Here is a 19,265-nt window from a genome sequence, read left to right as displayed (position 1 = left end):
ATATCGTAGTGTTCATTTTAGACTTATACAAGAGAAGTTATTTTGACTTCTGTTGCAGAGCAGAAGACCTGAAGTAGCAAAATTTTTCTTTTCTACATATATTCTAGAATAAAATTCAGGTTATACACAAACCAATATTAACAGTTTTGGATGCCTGTACATACTGCTCATGGGGCATTTTGTTTTTAAGAGATAATAGATATTACATGAAATTACCGTAGTACTTTTGAAGAGTCTATATGATGGGTATGATTTTGTATTATGGAAAATAAAAATCTGAACATTATTCACATTTGATATAGGCTTCAGATTCTCATTCTTATTCAAATACTACACTGAAGTTATGTTTTTTAAAATACACAAATAAATGCTTGTATCAGCCATAAATAATCACACCAAGAAAGGATCACCTTCAATATCTAAGATACTCATAAGGCAATAATAAACCATATGGAGGAAAAATTCTACCCAGCAGCCTTTGCTATTGCTTTTTAGAACAGCACAGATGGTTGTGTTTATCTCAGGATTAACTTAATCATCAAAACTTCAGTCCCATGTACTGAAAAATAACAGAGTTCATAGTACTTTATAAAAATATCACTGCCAGTATTTACTTCTACACAAATTTGTTACTTGTACTTACTTGTTGAAAAGGTGATTGTCCACCTTTATCTTTGAGTATGCTTTGAAATCATCCGGCATCAACATAACAGGGATTTGAACATGGCTCAGTTCATTGATCTAGAGAAAACAGAATATATTTAGTTGCTGCTGTCTTTACAAAGATGCCACGTATATATTTTAATTCTGAAAGTCTACTATTTCCTGTGTAAATATTGCAGGAGTGAATGCAGGTAGCAGAAGAACACAAAAGCAATACTATTCTTTCCACATCAAAAGTGGCACTTTGGAAGAGAAGAAACCGCATTCCACATTTAGACTTGCTTCAGAAATTTAAAAAGTGCTTTTAAAGGCACACCTGGAGTGTACTTTCATGGAAGGTCAATGACAACGCCAGCAAAATGGTCTCCTGAACCAACACATTGTTCTTGTTTTGTCAGTCAAGCTATGCTTTCCAAAGATAATTCAACTTGCAATGACTATTTATCCCTGAAGTTTATGAAGTAATCTTACATATGTCTTGAACTGTTTACAGAAAAAGTAAAATTTTGCATCCATGTGAATGTACATGCTTGCAGTTCAACAAGCAAAGTTTGTTTCTTACATTAGTGCAATACTCAGATGAGTTTTTGTAAGTCCCAGTATTCAGTCATTGATTGTTCACATTGGACAAACCATTTAAATAGATAAATTTTTGCTTAGAAATGAAGGTGCTAATGTAAGTCCTAAGGCTTCCCTTATTTTCTTATGTTTATGCATATCACCTACTCTTTCTAGCTTTGAAATGAACCTGTCAGTATTCTCCAGATTAGGATTTTTCCACTTATGTTTGTGATTTACTTCTGACCACATCTCTGTTATAAAATGTAGACAACTTTGCCATGGCCTAGTTTGTAGGCATGGTTTTTAGTATTGCATGTATCAATCTACCCTTACTTTACTTAAGTTTAACTAAAACATGACAAATACAAGACAGAATTGTTAAACTTGCAATGGCCTTTCCAATCCAGGAACGAGATACCCATTACAACAACAGTCACCAAATACCCATGACATACATTTTATCCATGTTTTTACGGCACTCTACACCCTGGTCACGCATCTCAATTTACCCAGTCAAAACTTTTTGCTCATACAGACCACATTTTTTCTCAGCAGTTTTCTACAGGGTTTAGAGGAAAGCCCCATTCTGTAAGAATGGAAATGCACACTAGGGCTGGATGTAGCAACACAGGTGTGCTCCTCTGCTCCCTAGCACTGCTTATCCACCAGTGTTTTCCAACTAGGAAGATGTTAGTTGCCTGTAAATGCTACCCTGCTTAAGAGAGGTTTTTGGAGAAACTTTCACTGAAGCAGCTATTAAAAATACTGGGGAATAAACCAAATGCACTCCCTGCAAGTATGACCTTTAGAAGCAGGGAAGTTAAATAAAACAGGAAAAAAAGTGAAGAGTCTTCTAGCTTTTAAGCAGAAGAAAGAAACCAACATGGGCAGGCAGGTCAGGCGGGCTCCTTACCTTTCAATACTTTAAAGCCCCAGAAATGTTCCCTGCTATGTCTTATTTTTTATCATTCAGATCCTTGCAGGCCACATGAAAACTGCTAAGATAAAACTGCTAAGAATTTTACAGAATGCTTCTTTGGAAAGACCTGAAAAGTTCTAGATAGAAGCATGGCAGCTATAAGCAGAGCAGAGAAAGGAAAGAGAAAGATGTCTGGGATGAGCTCAAAGGGCCCCACTCCTCAGAGTTGAAGGGAGAATGCTCTTTCCCCACTCCAAAGGGAGAGAAAGAAGAAACTCCAATAAATTTTTGAAAACACAGCTGTACAAGCCTAATAAATCACAATGACACCTCATTAAATACAACATAAAGTAACAAAATGCTGATTGAAAAATCACTACATCCAACATACACGCTCTTTACTGAAGTTGATACCGCCGTACATCAATCTCACCCTGAAGCCACAAGGCACTTCACCAGGCTAGCTGCTGTACAAACAAAACTAGGGACACGTAGATATAATACAGAGATATGAAATTCTGAATTTGCTTTACAGAATTGCCATCTCTTTCAGATTGCCAGCTCACACAAATTTCACACTTGAAAGAAGAGTAGCAGAAATGTACATACATATACATTCCAGACAAAAATTTTCCCAAGACACTTTCTGCTGAATGCTGTCAAAAATGCTGAATTCAAACATCTTCAACTATCTACAACAAAGTTTGCTTGCAAATTCGCATTTTAGATTATCAAAACTGCATTGATCAAATTTTTATGTGTACTTGCATTCTGAATTTGCTGATATAAAGTTTCTCTGCATATATCATCTGTAGATTAGCTCTAATGCTGTGTATATTTAAATTTCTGCTATGTAATGGCACAGTTTTACTTGTGCCTGTAGGCCTTACAAGCATCACCTACACAGAGGAATGAAAAAGTCTTTTTATGTGCATACTTTTGGGATTCTTTGATTTTAAGAAAAAAACTCCAAAATACTTCTCCTAAGAAGTTCCCTATAAGATCTGAATGTACACTCTCCCCATTCCCCAATCAAGCAGAAAAATGCCCACTAACAGAAAGTTTGATGGTTTTGTTTTTTTCAGGAGGTATGAATTTTTCAGGGTGCTCTTTATTTGTTCTGGGGTTTTTTGTTAGTATTTTTGGTTGGTTGCTTTGGTTTTTTGGTTGGTTTTGGGTGGAGGCTAGATTTTTTTTTAAGATTCATCCGAATCTGAGGTAAGCAGAAGTAATTTCTCTAATATTTTTGCAGAATAGGAAAATAAAAAAGCAGGCGATGAATACATGGTAGAAGTGACCTTTGGTATAGCACATCAGCTGAGTAATGGTATATCCCAGCAGCACAGACCATTAATTAATTTAAACCTTTCAAGTATAAGGTCTGGCTCTTTGTGCAATAGTACATTTTTGGATAGATTTGATGAGGCCAGACTGGAAAATGCACACAAGACAGAATGGAATACCCATGTCATTAGATCTTGGTGGAAACTGGAACCACACTGGGGGGAAGGGGGGGGAGGGAGGAGAAACAATATCCAAAACACCCCCCCGCAAACAGCTCTTGAAAAGCTAAAAGAAAAGGAAAAGGTCAGAGGGATCAATTCTCTACTCTGCCATCACTGTGTGAAGAAACAGTCACATCTGAAAGACACTAAATATGAAAAGCAAAGAAACCATTTTGAGTCTTCCAAATTATCTCAAGAACATTTTGCTTCTTTTTCTGTGTTTGAAAGTTAAGCACAATGGAAAATATGCTAAGATGTATGTGATACCTTTGACAAGTATTATGCCCATCTCTTCATGTTACCCATTAAATACAGTTAGCTCCCTTATAATAGCAAATGAGATGTGTGTGTGAGGATGAAAGTTCAGTATTCCAAATTACAACAGAAGCTGCGTTACAAGAGCTATAATAATTACATAAAAAATACCCATTTTCCTCTAAGGAGTGCTTTTGAATGTAATAAAATCATAAGCAAGAAAATTTCCCACAAGAGATAATTGCAAAGCATAAATGAAGCAAAAAGAGCTCACTGGACAGAGAACTCAGGATCAAACATTCATTTAACTGCAATTACTTCTGAGAATCCTCATGTACAGCATCTCTATAATAAATGCATATGCATCATATTGAAAAGGAAAATTCTTTTAGTCCTGCAACCTACATTCTTTAATTGCCTTGAATTACTCTTGCCAATGCAAAACTTTGCTGCAGTTCACCTTTTTTGAAACAGGCAATGCTTGCTGTATCTTTGAGGAATCCAAATCCCATAAAATAGCCTTAGAGAATGTATTGTTTTAAATGTGAATGACTAAAATTTTAGTTCCACAGTAACCATGCATATTATGTATAAATACCTCAGGTAAATTAATAACATTTGTAAACTCATGCACACACAATATTAACAAGTGACCCAGAAACCTCCCTTTAAGAAATTAATTCAGTATCTTCTGTGATATTACTATAAACATAGGTGGTTATGCAACTTGGAAGCATCTCCCAACAACTTCCAGGCTTTAAGACAGAAGAATGTTAAAAGCCTTAGACTGGCATTGCCCCTTTAAACATGCAAAAAATTGTGGCTCAGAGCGGTGGCTTGGCCATGGGAGGTGGAAGAGGGCCAAAGCAAAAAGAAGCTTTCAGGCAAAAAACAAGTGATTGCAACTCATTTTGCTCCTGCAGGTTTAGGATTGAATTCACACTGTCAGGAAAACAGAGGTTGTAATTAAACTGCAAATAAGGGAATAATAAAAGCCTACTGGACATTGAATAAATAGTAAGACTCAGCTGGTAATGATTTTGAAATTAGCACACAAAGAGGTGTTCCCACAAAGCCATCTTATATTGGTGACATTTCAAATAAGCTTCTCTAATTTATATGATTTGAAATCAAGCAATGAATATATCATAAATTGTTAGGCTTTATTAATGGCCCTTATTTAATTCAGATACATTTACCCTAAACACCACATTACTAGGGCAATGCATAATTAAACATTAGTTTTCATCCTGTCAGAACATAAGCAGCAATAAATTGCTTGTATGCAAAGCAGACAATGAGATATTTAAACTGCATATAATAAAGGCAATTTACAGCATATATTGCATGTTTAGCTAGAAGAGTCAGAATAATAATCCTGTTTTCCAACAGATACAAGCTGATACTACTGCTAAGATGCTACAGCAAGAAACCTGTGTAACACATTACAGCCAGTATTACATATTTAAAACCCCAAACCAAGCAACCGACCAAAGAACAAAAAAACCCCATAAAGAAACACAAAAAAATCATACACAGTGTCCACAGTTTAAACCCAAGCAAACCACAAATAGACTACTTAGCAATGCCTCGTTTCTTCTGAAACTCTCTTCCTATTTGAAACCTTCATACTCTATGGGGGTTTTTGCAATTAATGTTGCAGCTTTACTACACAGCATAAATACTGTTTCCTTTAAATTTAACATATCAGCCTGCCAGACTCGCTGAAACTATGGAGGGATGAGCTGTTTTCACACTGATAAAACATCTCAATCACAGTTACGGCTCCTGGCAGTTTCACACACAGGAAAATTCCTGCTGCTCCTGATGCTGGATGTGGAAGAAGTTGTGGAAGTGCTACTTTCCTTTCAGTTGTTTATCTCCCAGCTCTCCTTCTGTACTGAAAGCTAATTCACAGCAGTCTGATCTGTTGAGACAAACAAGCTACAACTGGTTTGTTACTCTAGGAGAAAGTCAAGTGCATTTTTCACAAATCTGTGTATTTTTAAACACTGATTTTGGAAGAAGTGGGAGTGGTAGAGACTTTGGAAGAAAGAAATTATTGGGGTATAAAAATAGAACTGAACTTTTAACACCACCAGCAGTTCTGAGTTTTTTATGTTCAGGGTTTTACTTTCTGCATCACAGTTTCTGCTTTGGGAAAGAAACTTGCACAGAAATCCGAAGAGAGAAAATACCAAACCATATTTTTGGTTGAGACACAAAGTCACCATTTTGAACAGGCCACAGACTTCTTCAATGGCACAGTTAATTCATTTACTGGCAGCTTAATGCTTATGAAAGGCAGCCTATGGGCTTCTAGTGGGTTGGTCTTACAAAATGGGTTGCAGAACAAGAACACAAGAGGAAACTCTTTGGAGTATAAAATTTCACATTTAGGAGAACTATTATTTCTCATTTGTCCAGCACGTTCTTGATACTGAACACCCTGCAGGTCTTAACCAAACAGAGAATTTTCCTGATCACTAAGCACAGCCACCTAGAAGATAAAGTTGCTTAATCTCATTCATTCTATTGTCGTGTGAAAAGCCCTTTCCAAAGTTGTTCCTATTTTGTAAGGAGTAGAGGTTTAGGTTAAAGCACAACAGGCTGAGTGGTGACAGGCAGAGCTATGGGCAGGCATTTACATCCTCTCCTTCCCACATGTGGAACACACTGTGGTATTGCTACCAGGACAGTAAACGCCTTGTGCTGAAGTATAAACTGAAAGTGAAGTGATTATTTTACAACTCTTTGAAATCTACCTTGAAGGGTCTGAAAAGGGTGGATGAGGTCAGCAGCTAATCAATTTTGTGGAAGACATTCGCCTGTTACAGGGCAAAACCATCATTTGATAAATGTCATTTGACAGTTTAAATTACACTCAAACCCATTCTTGCAAGAGAAATAAAAGGTTAAGCTGAGTTCTGCTGTAGAGAAATAAATCAGTTCAGCAAAATACTCCTTAATTTGTTTTAAATGAGGTTTTCATCATTTCAATCACACAAAAATTCATCTCTTTCCCCTGCCTCCCCCTGCTACCCTGCAAGGTAAAAACTATCCTGGCTTTAAAAAAAAAATTTGCAGTGTGTTAGACTTTAGAAAGCATAGAAGACTTCTATATAAGGAATTTCCAGTTACCTATTCAGAATCAAGTCCCCAAATCAATGCAATTATGTGACTAAGAAAAACAGAGGCTAAAGCATTTAGCTTTTTCTGAGTCTCTAGAATCATTGCAATTTAAGGTATTTGAACAGAAAAAAAATAATAAATAAACAAACAAAACCCAAACAAACTTAAACCACCTTGCTGCCAGGTGATAGGCAGCAACATAAAAGAATCTAAATTTTACACGTCTCAAAACAATTACCAGAGCAGCTTTGTATTTTTACAGTTCAGGTGATGCTCGTCATTAGATTTCTGGCTTTCAATAAAATTCAGTAACTTAATAGTAGAAAAGTAGGCCCAACTGAACCAGAAGTATTCCAAACTGCCTTAATGTATACTTTTCCTAAAGTACTAACCACAGAATACCTGAAATACCCCACAAAAGTATTAAATATATACCATATTTAGCAATACTGAGAAATGAACACCTCAATTACAGCTTTCACATTTTATCAAAAAGAGTAGCAAGACCTTTCTGAAGTCTTATGGTCTGTCTTTGAATTAAAAAAAGACAGACCAAAATAAAAAATTTCACAGCAGACCCCAGGTATTTTCATGAGACTTCTTAGCTGTTGTTTTCCACAGGGAAAGGATATGTTTGGGCAGGGAAAGTCTGTAATATATGCATCCACGTGGAAAACAGGATATTGTGACATACTCAAGAAAGCTCTGCACAGGATATTGTGACATACCAAACACAGTCCCAAAACAGAGCAAAGAAGTGGTTTTCAAAGAGCATTCATGTTAGTTTTTAAATCTGGACTATGAGGGTCCAAAATCTATACAAAGGGATTTATAACTTGGTTATCACTCCTGTTTACAGAGTTTGGAATATCGGGGTTTAAAGAACCTAGAACAAAAGCACTTAAATTGCATTTCCTTCCCAACTATTTTGACACAAACTATTAAGTCTTTCAAGTCTCTTGGACATTTGCACAGTCTAGAATATCCAGAACAGCTGCTGTGTATTGTCAGACAAGCATTAAGTCACATTTCTACTGATTTGGTTAAAGTTCTTATGAATCTCCTTACACATTTCAATGAGTGCAAAAATTAACACTTCACAACGCGCCAAATAATCAAAGGCCAAAAATAAATTAAGCAGCTCAGATATAATGTCTGCCATGATAATCCCTCATTCTCCTAAAAGCTAGGTCAAATGCTCTAATATGTACAAATACATTAATGCCCATTAATGAAATAAGAAATAGAATAATAGAAATATGACTTATTTGTACCGGAGATTTTCGACAAGTTAAACGCTTCTAGTAGCAAATGGCACACGAAAATAAAGTCCTATCTCAGTCCAAAAGGAAATTTTAAGTACTGTAAGTCCTTCGTATTTGGATGAGTTGTGAGGCACACTTTACACATGAGCTCATCCTCATTTGCAAATGCAATTGTTAAGAAGAAAACAGACACAGCTCAGAGAACAAGTTGCAAGCTATTAGCTTGCCACAAACCTGATAAAATATTTTCTTTTTTGAACAAAACTATCAAATCATCCTCTTGAAACTTAAATTTCTGGGGGGAGGCTGGTGCACTTTGACAATCTTTTGTATCAATGGATATCCTCAATTATTGTTTGGAATACTGACTTAAATTATACACACTTGTCACAAGGTCTGATAGCCATCTGGTCTGTATTTTTCTAATTAAAAAACAAAATGCTTATCTGGCAACAAATAAACATTTAGCTCACTTGGCTTTGTCCTAAAAGCTTCACAAAAGAATGACTAAAAAGAGGAAGATGATAGGAGGCACCAGGTATTTATTATGACATAGGGAGAGTTTTGAAGAAGGTAAATTCAATTTTACACACAAAATAATATATATAACTCAGACAGATGTTCTGCTAAGTTTCTAAATTATCTATTTGTTGCGGATTCTATAAGAAGAATTCAACAAGGAAGAACAAAGTGAAGTAAAATTACACTTATATCCCATGAATCGTGTTACTCAGATTTGGAGAAAAATCCTACTTGCCAACCAACCACAAAACAAACCTAAAGGAGTCTATTAAATAATGCTCATCTCATAATAGCTTTCAAGATTTTGTTTTTCAAGTATAATATTTCCAAATACGAAAAATGAGTTAATGAAATTAAGCACAAAATTCCAGTAAGCAGCTGAACAAACAAGGAGATGCTGTAGCCTTATCTGAATGCTGTAACTGAAAAATGAAAATCCATAGAAAAAACTTCTCTCCAACACAGAAAGGCAAAGTATAATGGGAAAAGAAACCTAAGGAACCATTTTGTCTCTAACACTCAGCTGCTTAATGAAGGGCCATAGAGCAACAATTTAAGGCATCAGATGGGGTTCATTATTTTTCACAAGTTACAACAAATGTAGAAAAGCCAATTTTTTGCCTATTTTTATACTGGTATAATGAAGATAATGCATTTCACATTATCAGTAGTAGCAGCAACAATATTCAAGAAGACCAACTACGAAGGGGGGTTTAATGTGCTGTCATATTCCAACATCACAAGTATGTTATTATTTAGAAAACTGTTGACTTGTGAAAAGATGACATTAAAGCATGATTCCTTCTGGCCATCTCTGACTACGCATTAGGAGAAGACTGGAGCTGTGAGCCAAAACTTCTGTAAAGAGCAGCCATACTATTTGCATTATATAAATCTAATTTAAAAAGTTAATTAACTGACCAAGAGCAACTGGAAGTACATGAAGGTCACACTCCCGGTATTTCCGTGCTCTATAAAGTGGTGCAGCAGTTGCTCTTCGTAACATGGACCAACAGAGTAATTGGAGAGCAAAAGAGACAGAACTTGTTTTGCCAGCATGTCTTAGCCTACAGTTAAATGAACTTTTTTTAGCCTCAACCCAAATCTCCTATCCCTCAGGAGAAGTAATAACTTTACATGTAAGCACCATGCAAAATATTGTATTAGAGGTCCAAATGGGTGAGAACTGCATTTCCTTGGTTTAGAGAAATCCCTCCATTCACCTCTCTGATGCATCTTGGTTGTTGCACTGCATTCCTCTTGCATTTACCATGTAATCTTCAAACTAGTGTAATGCTTGAGGTTGGGCTAACAGGTCTGTAGTCACCTGTGAGGGGTACCAGCTTTCCAGGTTTTATGAGATTTGTGCTGGTGCATTCTCCTCCATCCCCTTTCCAGGCTGCACTGTGATGTGAGAAATGCTTGTTAGACCTCAGCCTTGAAAATGGCCCCTGGGCTCAGCTCCTCTTGAGCTTATCAGAAACACTGTCTGGTCTCAGGAATGGCTAAGGAGTTCCTGTTTTCCTTATGAACAGCCTTGGAAATTTTTTCTTGCCTGAATGGCATAATGTTCCTGTTCTTACACTTTCAAAGGAAGTGCTGACCAAACTGTGGCCAGGATGAAACACTTATGGAACACTTAACAGAACAGTTTATACTGTGTGCCATCACACAGCACTTACAGGATGGCCAAGGTATCAGACCCAGCCAGCACGGGTTTAGAAGGGGTAGGTCATGTTTGACCAACCTGATCTCCTTTTATGACCGAGTGACCCACCTGGCAGGAAAGGCTGTGGATGTTGTGTACCTGGACTTCAGCAAGGTCTTTGACAGTCCCCCACAGCATTCCCTGGAAAAGCTAGCAGCCCATGGCTTGGACAGGAGCAGTCTGTGCTGGGTTAGGAACTGGTTGGATGGCTGGGCCCGGAGAGTGGTGGTGAATGGTGCTGCATCCAGCTGGGGATCAGTCACCAGTGGTGTCCCTCAGGGGTCTGTGCTGGGGCCTGTTCTGTTCAATATTTTCACTGATGACATGGATGAGGGTATTGAGTCTTTCATTAGTAGATTTGCAGATGACACTAAGCTGGGAGCGTGTGTTGATCTGTTGGAAGGCAGGAGAGCTCTGCAGAGAGACTTAGAATGGTTGGATGGAGGGGCAGAGTCTACTAAGATAAAGTTCAACAAGTCCAAGTGTCGAGTTCTGCAGTGTTACAGGCTGGGGACGGTGTGGCTGGACAGTGCCCAGGCAGAAAGGGACCTGGGGGTGCTGGTCAATGACATGAGCCAGCAGTGTGCCCTGGGGGCCAAGAAGGCCAATGGCCCCTGGCCTGGATCAGGAATGGTGTGGCCAGCAGGAGCAGGGAGGTCATTCTTCCCATGTACTCGGCCCTGGTGAGGCCACACCTTGAGTCCAGTTCTGGCTCTTCAGTTCAGGGAGGACATGGAGACACTTGAGCGCGTCCAGAGGAGGCAACGAGGCTGGGAACACAAACCCTGTGAGGAACGGCTGAGGGAGCTGGGTTTGTTCATCCTGGATAAAAGGAGACTCAGGGGTGACCTTATCACTCTCTACAGCTCCCTGAAAGGTGGCTGTGGTCAGGTGGGGTTGGTCTCTTTCTCCAGGCAGCACTGACAGAACAAGAGGACACAGTCTCAAGCTGCATCAAGGGAAATACAGGTTGGATATTAGGAAAAAGTTTTTATGGAGTGATAAAGTACTGGAATGGTCTGCCCAGGGAGGTAGAGAGACACCATCCCTGGATGTGTTTAAAAAGAGACTGGATGTAGCACTTGGTGCCATGGTCTAGTTGAGGTGTTAGGGCATGGGCTGGACTCTATGATCTTGAAGGTCTCTTCCAATCTAGTGATTCTATGAATTCTGTGAACTCTTATGACTAAAGCCCACTCTCTCGCGACCCTATAAAAATGGGTCCAAAATGAGTTCTCAGAGATCTTCAGGGATGCAGTGGCTGTGACCAGTGACTGCCCTCTGAGTGGCGTCTCTCAGAGAACCCTCATGTTTGCCAAACTTGGAGGATCAATGAACAAAACCTCCCCTCCCCAAGGCTCAACCTTTCAGGAGGTGCAGGGCATTGACGATTTCACTGATATCTGAGGGCGATTTTTCGCAGGTGCCGTGCCTGCACTGACTTGTTGTGTCTGTGTGCACGCATGTATGTTACAGCAAAGCTGAGAGGAATGCTGCTTTCTCAGATGCTTAAATACCTCGGATGTTGAAGAGAGATAGGCCTGTAAGTAAGCTTGAGACATATGACTTAACCTTACTTAAATACTGCTAAGTGTTGTTCTTTTACTGAGTTGCTAAGCATAACTTCAAAGTTACAAGTTAGGTTAAATGCTGCTAAGTGTTATTCCTCTGTTAAAGTGTCATGGTTAAGTCATAAGTTAAGTTTAAGGTGTAAGATAAGTTAGGTATAAATTAAGTGTCGCTCCTTTGTTAAATTACTTGGTTTAAGGTAAAAGGTATAAGTACTGTTAAGTTTGAGTGCTGTTAAATGCTGTTTTAGGCCACATTCCTTTTAATCCTCACCCTCACTGTCCTTTTACCACAGCACCAAAACACACACAGCCCTAGACAGTTCACAGTTCGTTTCTGTTTTGATTGCCTGGATTTTGTTTGGTTTTGTTGTTGCTTGTTTTCCCTTGCTGTGCTTTAACCATTCTGTGAGTACTAGAGTGAATCTTGCCAATGAACTTTGTCATGCTGTCACTTAATATTAAATCTGGCTTGTGCTGATACCCTTGCCAATGATAGTTTTTGCTGCATGAAGCCACTGTATGGGTTTCATTTATGAAAATGTTCTCAGAGCAAAAGCAGAAGCTCTTGCTGGTCAAGACACTGTGACAGCTGGAAGGAGACATAAAAGGCCTTAAGTCCCAAGGAAACCAAAGAGAGCCCAAGCTGAGTAGCAAGCTCAGAACAGACATCTGGGATTGTTTATAGGTGTTTTCCTGTCCACCTTGGGGTCACTGACTTTTCCTATGTATAGTTTCTAAATATGCATTAATCTCCCCTTCTCACAGACATTAAAATACACATTTGTTTGGATATATAATCTGCAGCTTCTAGGTACTGAAGTTTACTGAGTTCATGTGCTGCTCTTTCAGTGTTTGGGAAAGATCGGTATCCAGGCATAGTTATAATAAACTGGGTTTTGCTACTGCTCTGGCTATCCCATTTCCTCATAGAATCTCAGTTTATTTTGGCAGTAATATTACATACAAAATTTCATTGATTTATCATTACATTTGAGATATTAACTGTCTGGATATAACAACTGCAATGTTCATTTTGCTGAAGGCTAAGTATTTCAATTACTGCACATTATTTCAAAACCCCAGAAAGTCTCCTCAGCCCTGCAGAAGAAGGGTGTGTAAGGGGAGGGTGTAGCAGAGCCATCAGGGGTTTATTGTCTCCAAGTCCTGTCACCCTCCTAGTTCAACTAAATTGGGAGTTGAGTTAATTATACAACCCAAGGTAAACATCTTATTTATCCCTTGATATGAAATAAAATATAATTTATTTAAAGCAACATAATATAATTGCACAACCTCTTTCCTCTGTTTACAGGTCAGAATTTAGGTATCAGAGGATTTCATAAGCTTAGGGGGACAATAGGACACGTTCAATAGGCAAGATGACATAAATCCGCTTTCTATTTATACTTTTTATAGCCCATAAATAAAAAACAACCCCAGTGGTTTTGGTGCTGTTAATCTGAATGTGCACCAGTGCCACAGTGCCTCTGAAAGGAGATCAAACAGAAACTTTGTCATTCAGTAAGCACAGCAACAACAAAACACTTCAAGTGTAAAGACAAAACCACACTGTAATGACATGAAGTTTTCTGCAGCAGTTTCTATTATACTAGCCATGGTAACACTGCTCCAAATCCAGTCAAAAAGCATTTCCCATGATGAGGTGGTTGGTGACAGTATTTGATCAGCTGCCACTCATTTCCTCTCTTGAACTCAGAATCACATTTCCTTGACTCAGAGAGCAGAACCACCCCAGAGAAGCTCTCATCATTGACATTTGACTCAGGTTATGTATTGCTAATGAACAGTATGAGAAAGAAAATCCAGCTTTTGGATTATTTCCATATGTGAAAATCCAAATTAAAAACACTTAATGATTTAATTTATCCCTTAAGGAAGAATTTCATATACATATGTACATATTTTACATATACACATAAGTAATTTAATAAAAAAAGCCCTGAGCTACCAATATGCATTTTCAACCATCAACGCTATTCTGAGCGCAGCAAATTCTCCAATATAAATTTAAAAATAAAATTACAAAATTAAGAGTTCTGAATAATGCATCCACAGCGAGCACAACATTGCATTTTTGAAGAGCTGAAGCCACGTGGTATTGAACCAAGCAATATTCTTGGGAGCAGAGGCAGGAGCAGGCTGTCTGAACAGCACAAGGGCCAGTTAACTCGACTCACAGCTGCTTTGCATCACCACACCAGCACAGGCGATCTGGAATGTGCACCCTCATGCCCTCCACGTTCCTCTCTGCACACATACTCATTTTCCCATTTTCAGTCTAAGAAATATTTTCTGAAAAACAGTGTTAAAAAGGAAATACTGCCCTTAATTTTCATTAAAATATAAAGATCTGAAAAACACATTTTAATGTTTTCTTTGAAACAGTAAAAGCCACTGCCCTTTTTCTTAAGAAGACTGAGACCACAAGCTGCCATACTTTGTAAAATACATTGTAAAATGAGAAGTAACAGCAATCTGCAATGATGACAGCACAGCCACCGATTTCTACTATTAATTTCTACAGCAGCAGCAAAGTGAAAGGGCTGCAGGATCAGGTGTGATGTGTTGGCCCTCCAAGCCATAAGGAGTCAGAGGGAAGTTCACATGCAGCAAGTTAAGGATCTTACTCTTTGGTTTTACTCCATCAGGATCCCAGGATGGATTAAAAGTATCTGCTTCAAGCTTGTAAACTCAGGCTTTTATTTTTGGTATTTGATGCCCCACCATTATTTATGAAAGCATTTATGATTTTGGACAAATTTGACTAAAAATATGCAGTTAATACTGGGGTACTTTACAGGAAATCTAGAAGAAACACCTCTAGTTACATGAAAGCTTCTGAGAAGAAAACAGGCTCAGTGAGCCACAGGTGTTCTCAGAAAAACACAAAGGCCTATGCTTCAAACAAGTCAGTGCTGCCACCATCACCACAAAAGTAACACTTCAGATCTGCCCCATTTTTTTCTGCTTTTGCACCAAAATTTTCCCCCTTCTGACATAGCTGGGTGTGTGGTCAGTTGTGTGACAAACCAGAGCTAGAATCCAAATGTGCCAAAAAAGGATTTTTGTTCATTTGGATGCCTTGCCAAAGCAGCACACTGTGAGGCTGCAGGAAGTGGAGGCAGCAGAAAAATGTTCCCTTCTGCAACTCCTTAGCTTAAAGTGTTTGGACTGAGCCCATCGAGCTGGGAGAGCTGCTTGCAGTCTGAGATGTGATTATTACAAAGTCAAGATAAATAAATCAAAAAATATACTTTAAAATTCAAATGAAATTTTAATGTCAATACCTGGTAAAACACATGAAAAAATGAAAAATAACAGTAACCTAAACTAATAACTGAACCTCCTGCACAAAAATCTATTTTGACATTTGATTTTGCTGCCAACATTAAAGTACTTAAAAAACCCCGATTTTGCTGAAGTGCAAAACTAGCTTTGGGTAACTTGTTTATCAGGTGCAGACAGAATATTTTCTTAATTTCTGCTAATAAACTTGAACATATAGGTCATTCAGAGTTGAGAAACCAATTGTGACTTAAAAAAAAAGCAAAAAAAGACTTGTTTTCATTTTCTAGTCCCCTAATTAAAAATTGTTATGGAAGATGAGATCTAGTTGTGAAATCTTAAAGCATGTTTGTGAGTTGAACTGATTATAGTCTTCAGATAATACTTCCTTTGTTTAAAAAAATATTACGATGTCAAGTATAAAATGTTGTTTAACTTACTTTCCAGTTTGTGTATCCAGGATATTTAAGGCTGCTTTATTTAACTTAGGAAAAAGAATGCTGGTTTAGTGCATTGCTTTGCAATTTATCAGATGGAGCTTGACAAAGGGGATTTAAAAAAGGATCTCTCTTAAAAAACAAACTCTTGCCTGCCAGCCCACTCTCAAGAATCTTCAGAGGAGACTGGCATGCAGTGGACCTTCCTATTTAGTAGTGACTTAATTACATACAAAGTAGAATTAAAATCAGTTACATATCAGTACCAATCAGTTGCTTATCAATTTAAGCTTCATTTAAACACCTCTGCTTTAGAATTCACTACAGTCTGCTGCCTCAGAGTCACTCAAGCAGAGCCTTGTTTGATATGTTTTTTTTTGTCTCATGCTACCTTTTGGAACCTGAATGGATGAGATTTCTCTAATGCCCAAATAAACAGAATTTCACCTACTCACAGCAAGAAAATGTACAATCACTAAGCAGCCATCAAGAAAATAGAATAATCCTCAATTCTTGGCTAAGAACTGCCATGTCTAAGCATCAACAAGACTGAAAAAACATACATCATTTAAAAGAAAAACATTAGGTTTCTTTTTGTCTTAAAATATTATCCTTCTTTAATTCAAGTCTGTATGACAAGTTTTCAATATTTACACATCTTTCTCAGGTAAATTTACTGTCTCAATAAAAAATAAGACTTGTAAAAAAACTTTGCATATTTGTCAAATGCAAGACAAATATATTCTTTTTTGGACATCCAGATATTAGAAAAAAAGCCCATTGACTCCAATGATTCTGAAGTTCTACAAACCTAGTGTTAAATTTTTCTTTTTAAAGTTTGAAGCAACAAATAGTGACACAAGCTATCTCTGCCTAGGCTTACAGAAGCAGTTATGTCAATAAACTCTTTATCAGCCAACAAACTTCGTATCACAAAACTCTAAAACTTGAATTCAAACAGCAGTGAAACCAAAAGCTCTGCTGAGCCTTTGGCTGGGAAGATTATCTTTCCAATCCTTGTCTCTCCTTCCCCTAGACTGAAGACATCTTTGCAGGCTTGAAACACAGGAAGGCTGCCAGCACTGTAAGGACATCTTCCTGTCCTCAGGCTCCCTGTACTGTCTCCCACCTCTACTGTCTAGTAGTAGATAAGCCCAGAAGGCAAGACAGATCAAGTAAAGTCAATTTTCAGAGCTGCACTTGGCACAACATGAGGAATATGTCATTTTTATAAGGTCATAATTGAGGGAAAAGAAGAACCATACCAGAAAAAGAGAAATTAAAAAAAAAAAACGATAGAAAAAGAAAGTTTTGGACCACAACGTGTAAATTCAATGGGATAAAAATGACTCATACAGCCCTGGCTAGTTCAAGTGACCTCAAGTACTAACACAGATACCATTAAAGAAAACTCTAAATAAATACACATTCTAAAATAACATACCATCTATCTGCCGATGCTAAGAATAGCCTTGGACTAATCCCTTAAAATACTGAATGATGGATAAACAGATGCTGTCGTACTGTGATCGCTCTAACCACAGCAGTAGTTGTGCTTACCAGACCCAGGACAAAGACCTAAAAGCAAGCACAAGTATTTTGTGCACATCTGTCCACTGCCTAAGAGGAAAGATCCCCCATCTCCTCCAACACAAGGGCTCCTGACCATCACCTGCTGTGCAAATGGACTCTAGAGGAACCAGTGTATAGATACTCACAAATAATCAAGGTAATTTATCCCTAAAGAAGCAGAGGTTTTGTTTCTCAGCGTCTTCCTAATGAAATAAAACATGTCCAAGAATACAACTAGCTCAGATGAATCCCACAAGGAAAGCAGTCCAATTTCCTTAACAGTAAGGTAGAATTAAGGACTTTCTTTTGAAGTGTTAGTACTCATGAAACATATATATAGAATACTGTATTCTCATCTTCCATTCTGGTTTACCATCTGGAAATGAGTTTTATTCAGGTTGCAAAGCAGTTACAGCTAGCTCTGCACATGACAATGTCACTAGTAAACCACAAAGCAGGCCTCATTTATGTCAGCAAAAAATTGCACCTCTGCCAGCATAGCTTGCTCCATCTCACGTGGGCTGGAGACATCGGTACAAGCGGTTTCAGAAGGAGGGCAGTTTCACAAACAAACCTAAAACACAAAGCAGCTCTTGTCTAGCAGCCATGCTTGTCAGAAACCAATTCTCTTTGAAAGGATGGCTGGTGCACCTGGGTCTTTTGTACCCAACCTTACACGGATTTCTGGGTGCCCACTTCAGAGTACTTCTCACCTGGTTTTCAGGAAAGTGCAACAGAAACAGTTCCCACTGACTTGTGTTAAATTTTGGAAAGTCTGTGCTTCCAATAACTAGCTAGACAACATTTCTAATTGAGGTCTGAACATGAAAAATTTATCTCTGCAGATAAGGTTTAATTCAGAGCTTTCAAACTCAGGTAGCATTAATTGTTGTTGAGCTGCCTCTAAATTATAGTCAAAATAAAAAATCCACTACAGACATAAGGTAACATTAAATGAGTTTACTATTGGCTATCGGTACTGTACAAACCACGCTTTTTCTGTACAATATACAGCTCTTACAACTTAAAAGTAATAAAAGGTCAGTGACATAAAACAGGAATAAATTTAACTTTAGAAAGCATGGATTTTGCTATTTAAAGAATCTCCTGATACAGCAAATGCTGGAGAGAGTGTGATATGAAAACAACTATTGTTCAATTTCCAGTTTTCAAAAGTGCCAACCCACAAACTGTCACAGCAATATATTTTCTTTGTTTTTGAAAAAACAGGAACAATTTTTAAAGCCGGTATCACTGCAATAACCCATCTTTCAGTTCCTGACACCATCTCACACACTAGACATTTCAGCTCTATTTTAACAAGCACTCTGGAAGAAGCAAAACATCCAGAGGACTTCAGGCTCCACTCAGAGATAAGAAATGCATTTGCAGAAAAATTATTGAAATGCTTATATGGCTCTTTAATAGCATCTAGCCCATCTTTATACAATTAGTCATTTTAATATTTTTCATAATACATTCTTTGAGAAGAAGGTGCTTAAAGGAAAGATGTTCCTGAGGTCACAAATTACTGCAAATTTGTTGTTTTACAGAACCCAGGGGAAAATATAAGTATAATTTATCCTTAAAGCATCCACTTCATTGTTAACACTTTAAAAGTATATGGAAAACATTTGGTGCAATAAAAAGGAAAATAATGTTCAAAACATTAAGTAAATTGTTTCAACAAAGAAATTTATGCAACTTGCTTTTTACCTTAGTAAGAATTACAGATTGCCTTCTTTCCTTGTGCTACTAATGTATTTCAATAACAGGCTGAATTTGGCCACAAAGTGCTTTTTAACAGTATGCTTAAGTGCTCTGCTTACATTAATGCCTTCAGGCAAGC

The 19,265-nt window shown here is 37.8% G+C and overlaps 1 protein-coding gene across 1 annotated transcript in view; it reads right to left on the bottom strand.

Moving 5' to 3' along the window:
- The window catches only part of PIP4K2A (phosphatidylinositol-5-phosphate 4-kinase type 2 alpha), a 110,019-nt gene that overhangs the window by 51,411 nt on the left and 39,343 nt on the right, over positions 1–19,265 (bottom strand). Inside the window, exon 2 of the mRNA XM_033066014.1 lies at positions 644–741. Coding sequence (XP_032921905.1) covers positions 644–741 — 98 coding nt within the window. The remainder of the gene's footprint in view (positions 1–643; positions 742–19,265) is intronic.

The sequence above is a fragment of the Catharus ustulatus genome, chromosome 1 (assembly GCF_009819885.2).
Source record: "Catharus ustulatus isolate bCatUst1 chromosome 1, bCatUst1.pri.v2, whole genome shotgun sequence".
NCBI classification, from domain to species: Eukaryota; Metazoa; Chordata; class Aves; order Passeriformes; family Turdidae; genus Catharus; species Catharus ustulatus.
The sequence above is the reverse complement of the archived record's forward strand: the minus strand, read 5'-3'. Positions and strand labels throughout refer to the sequence as shown.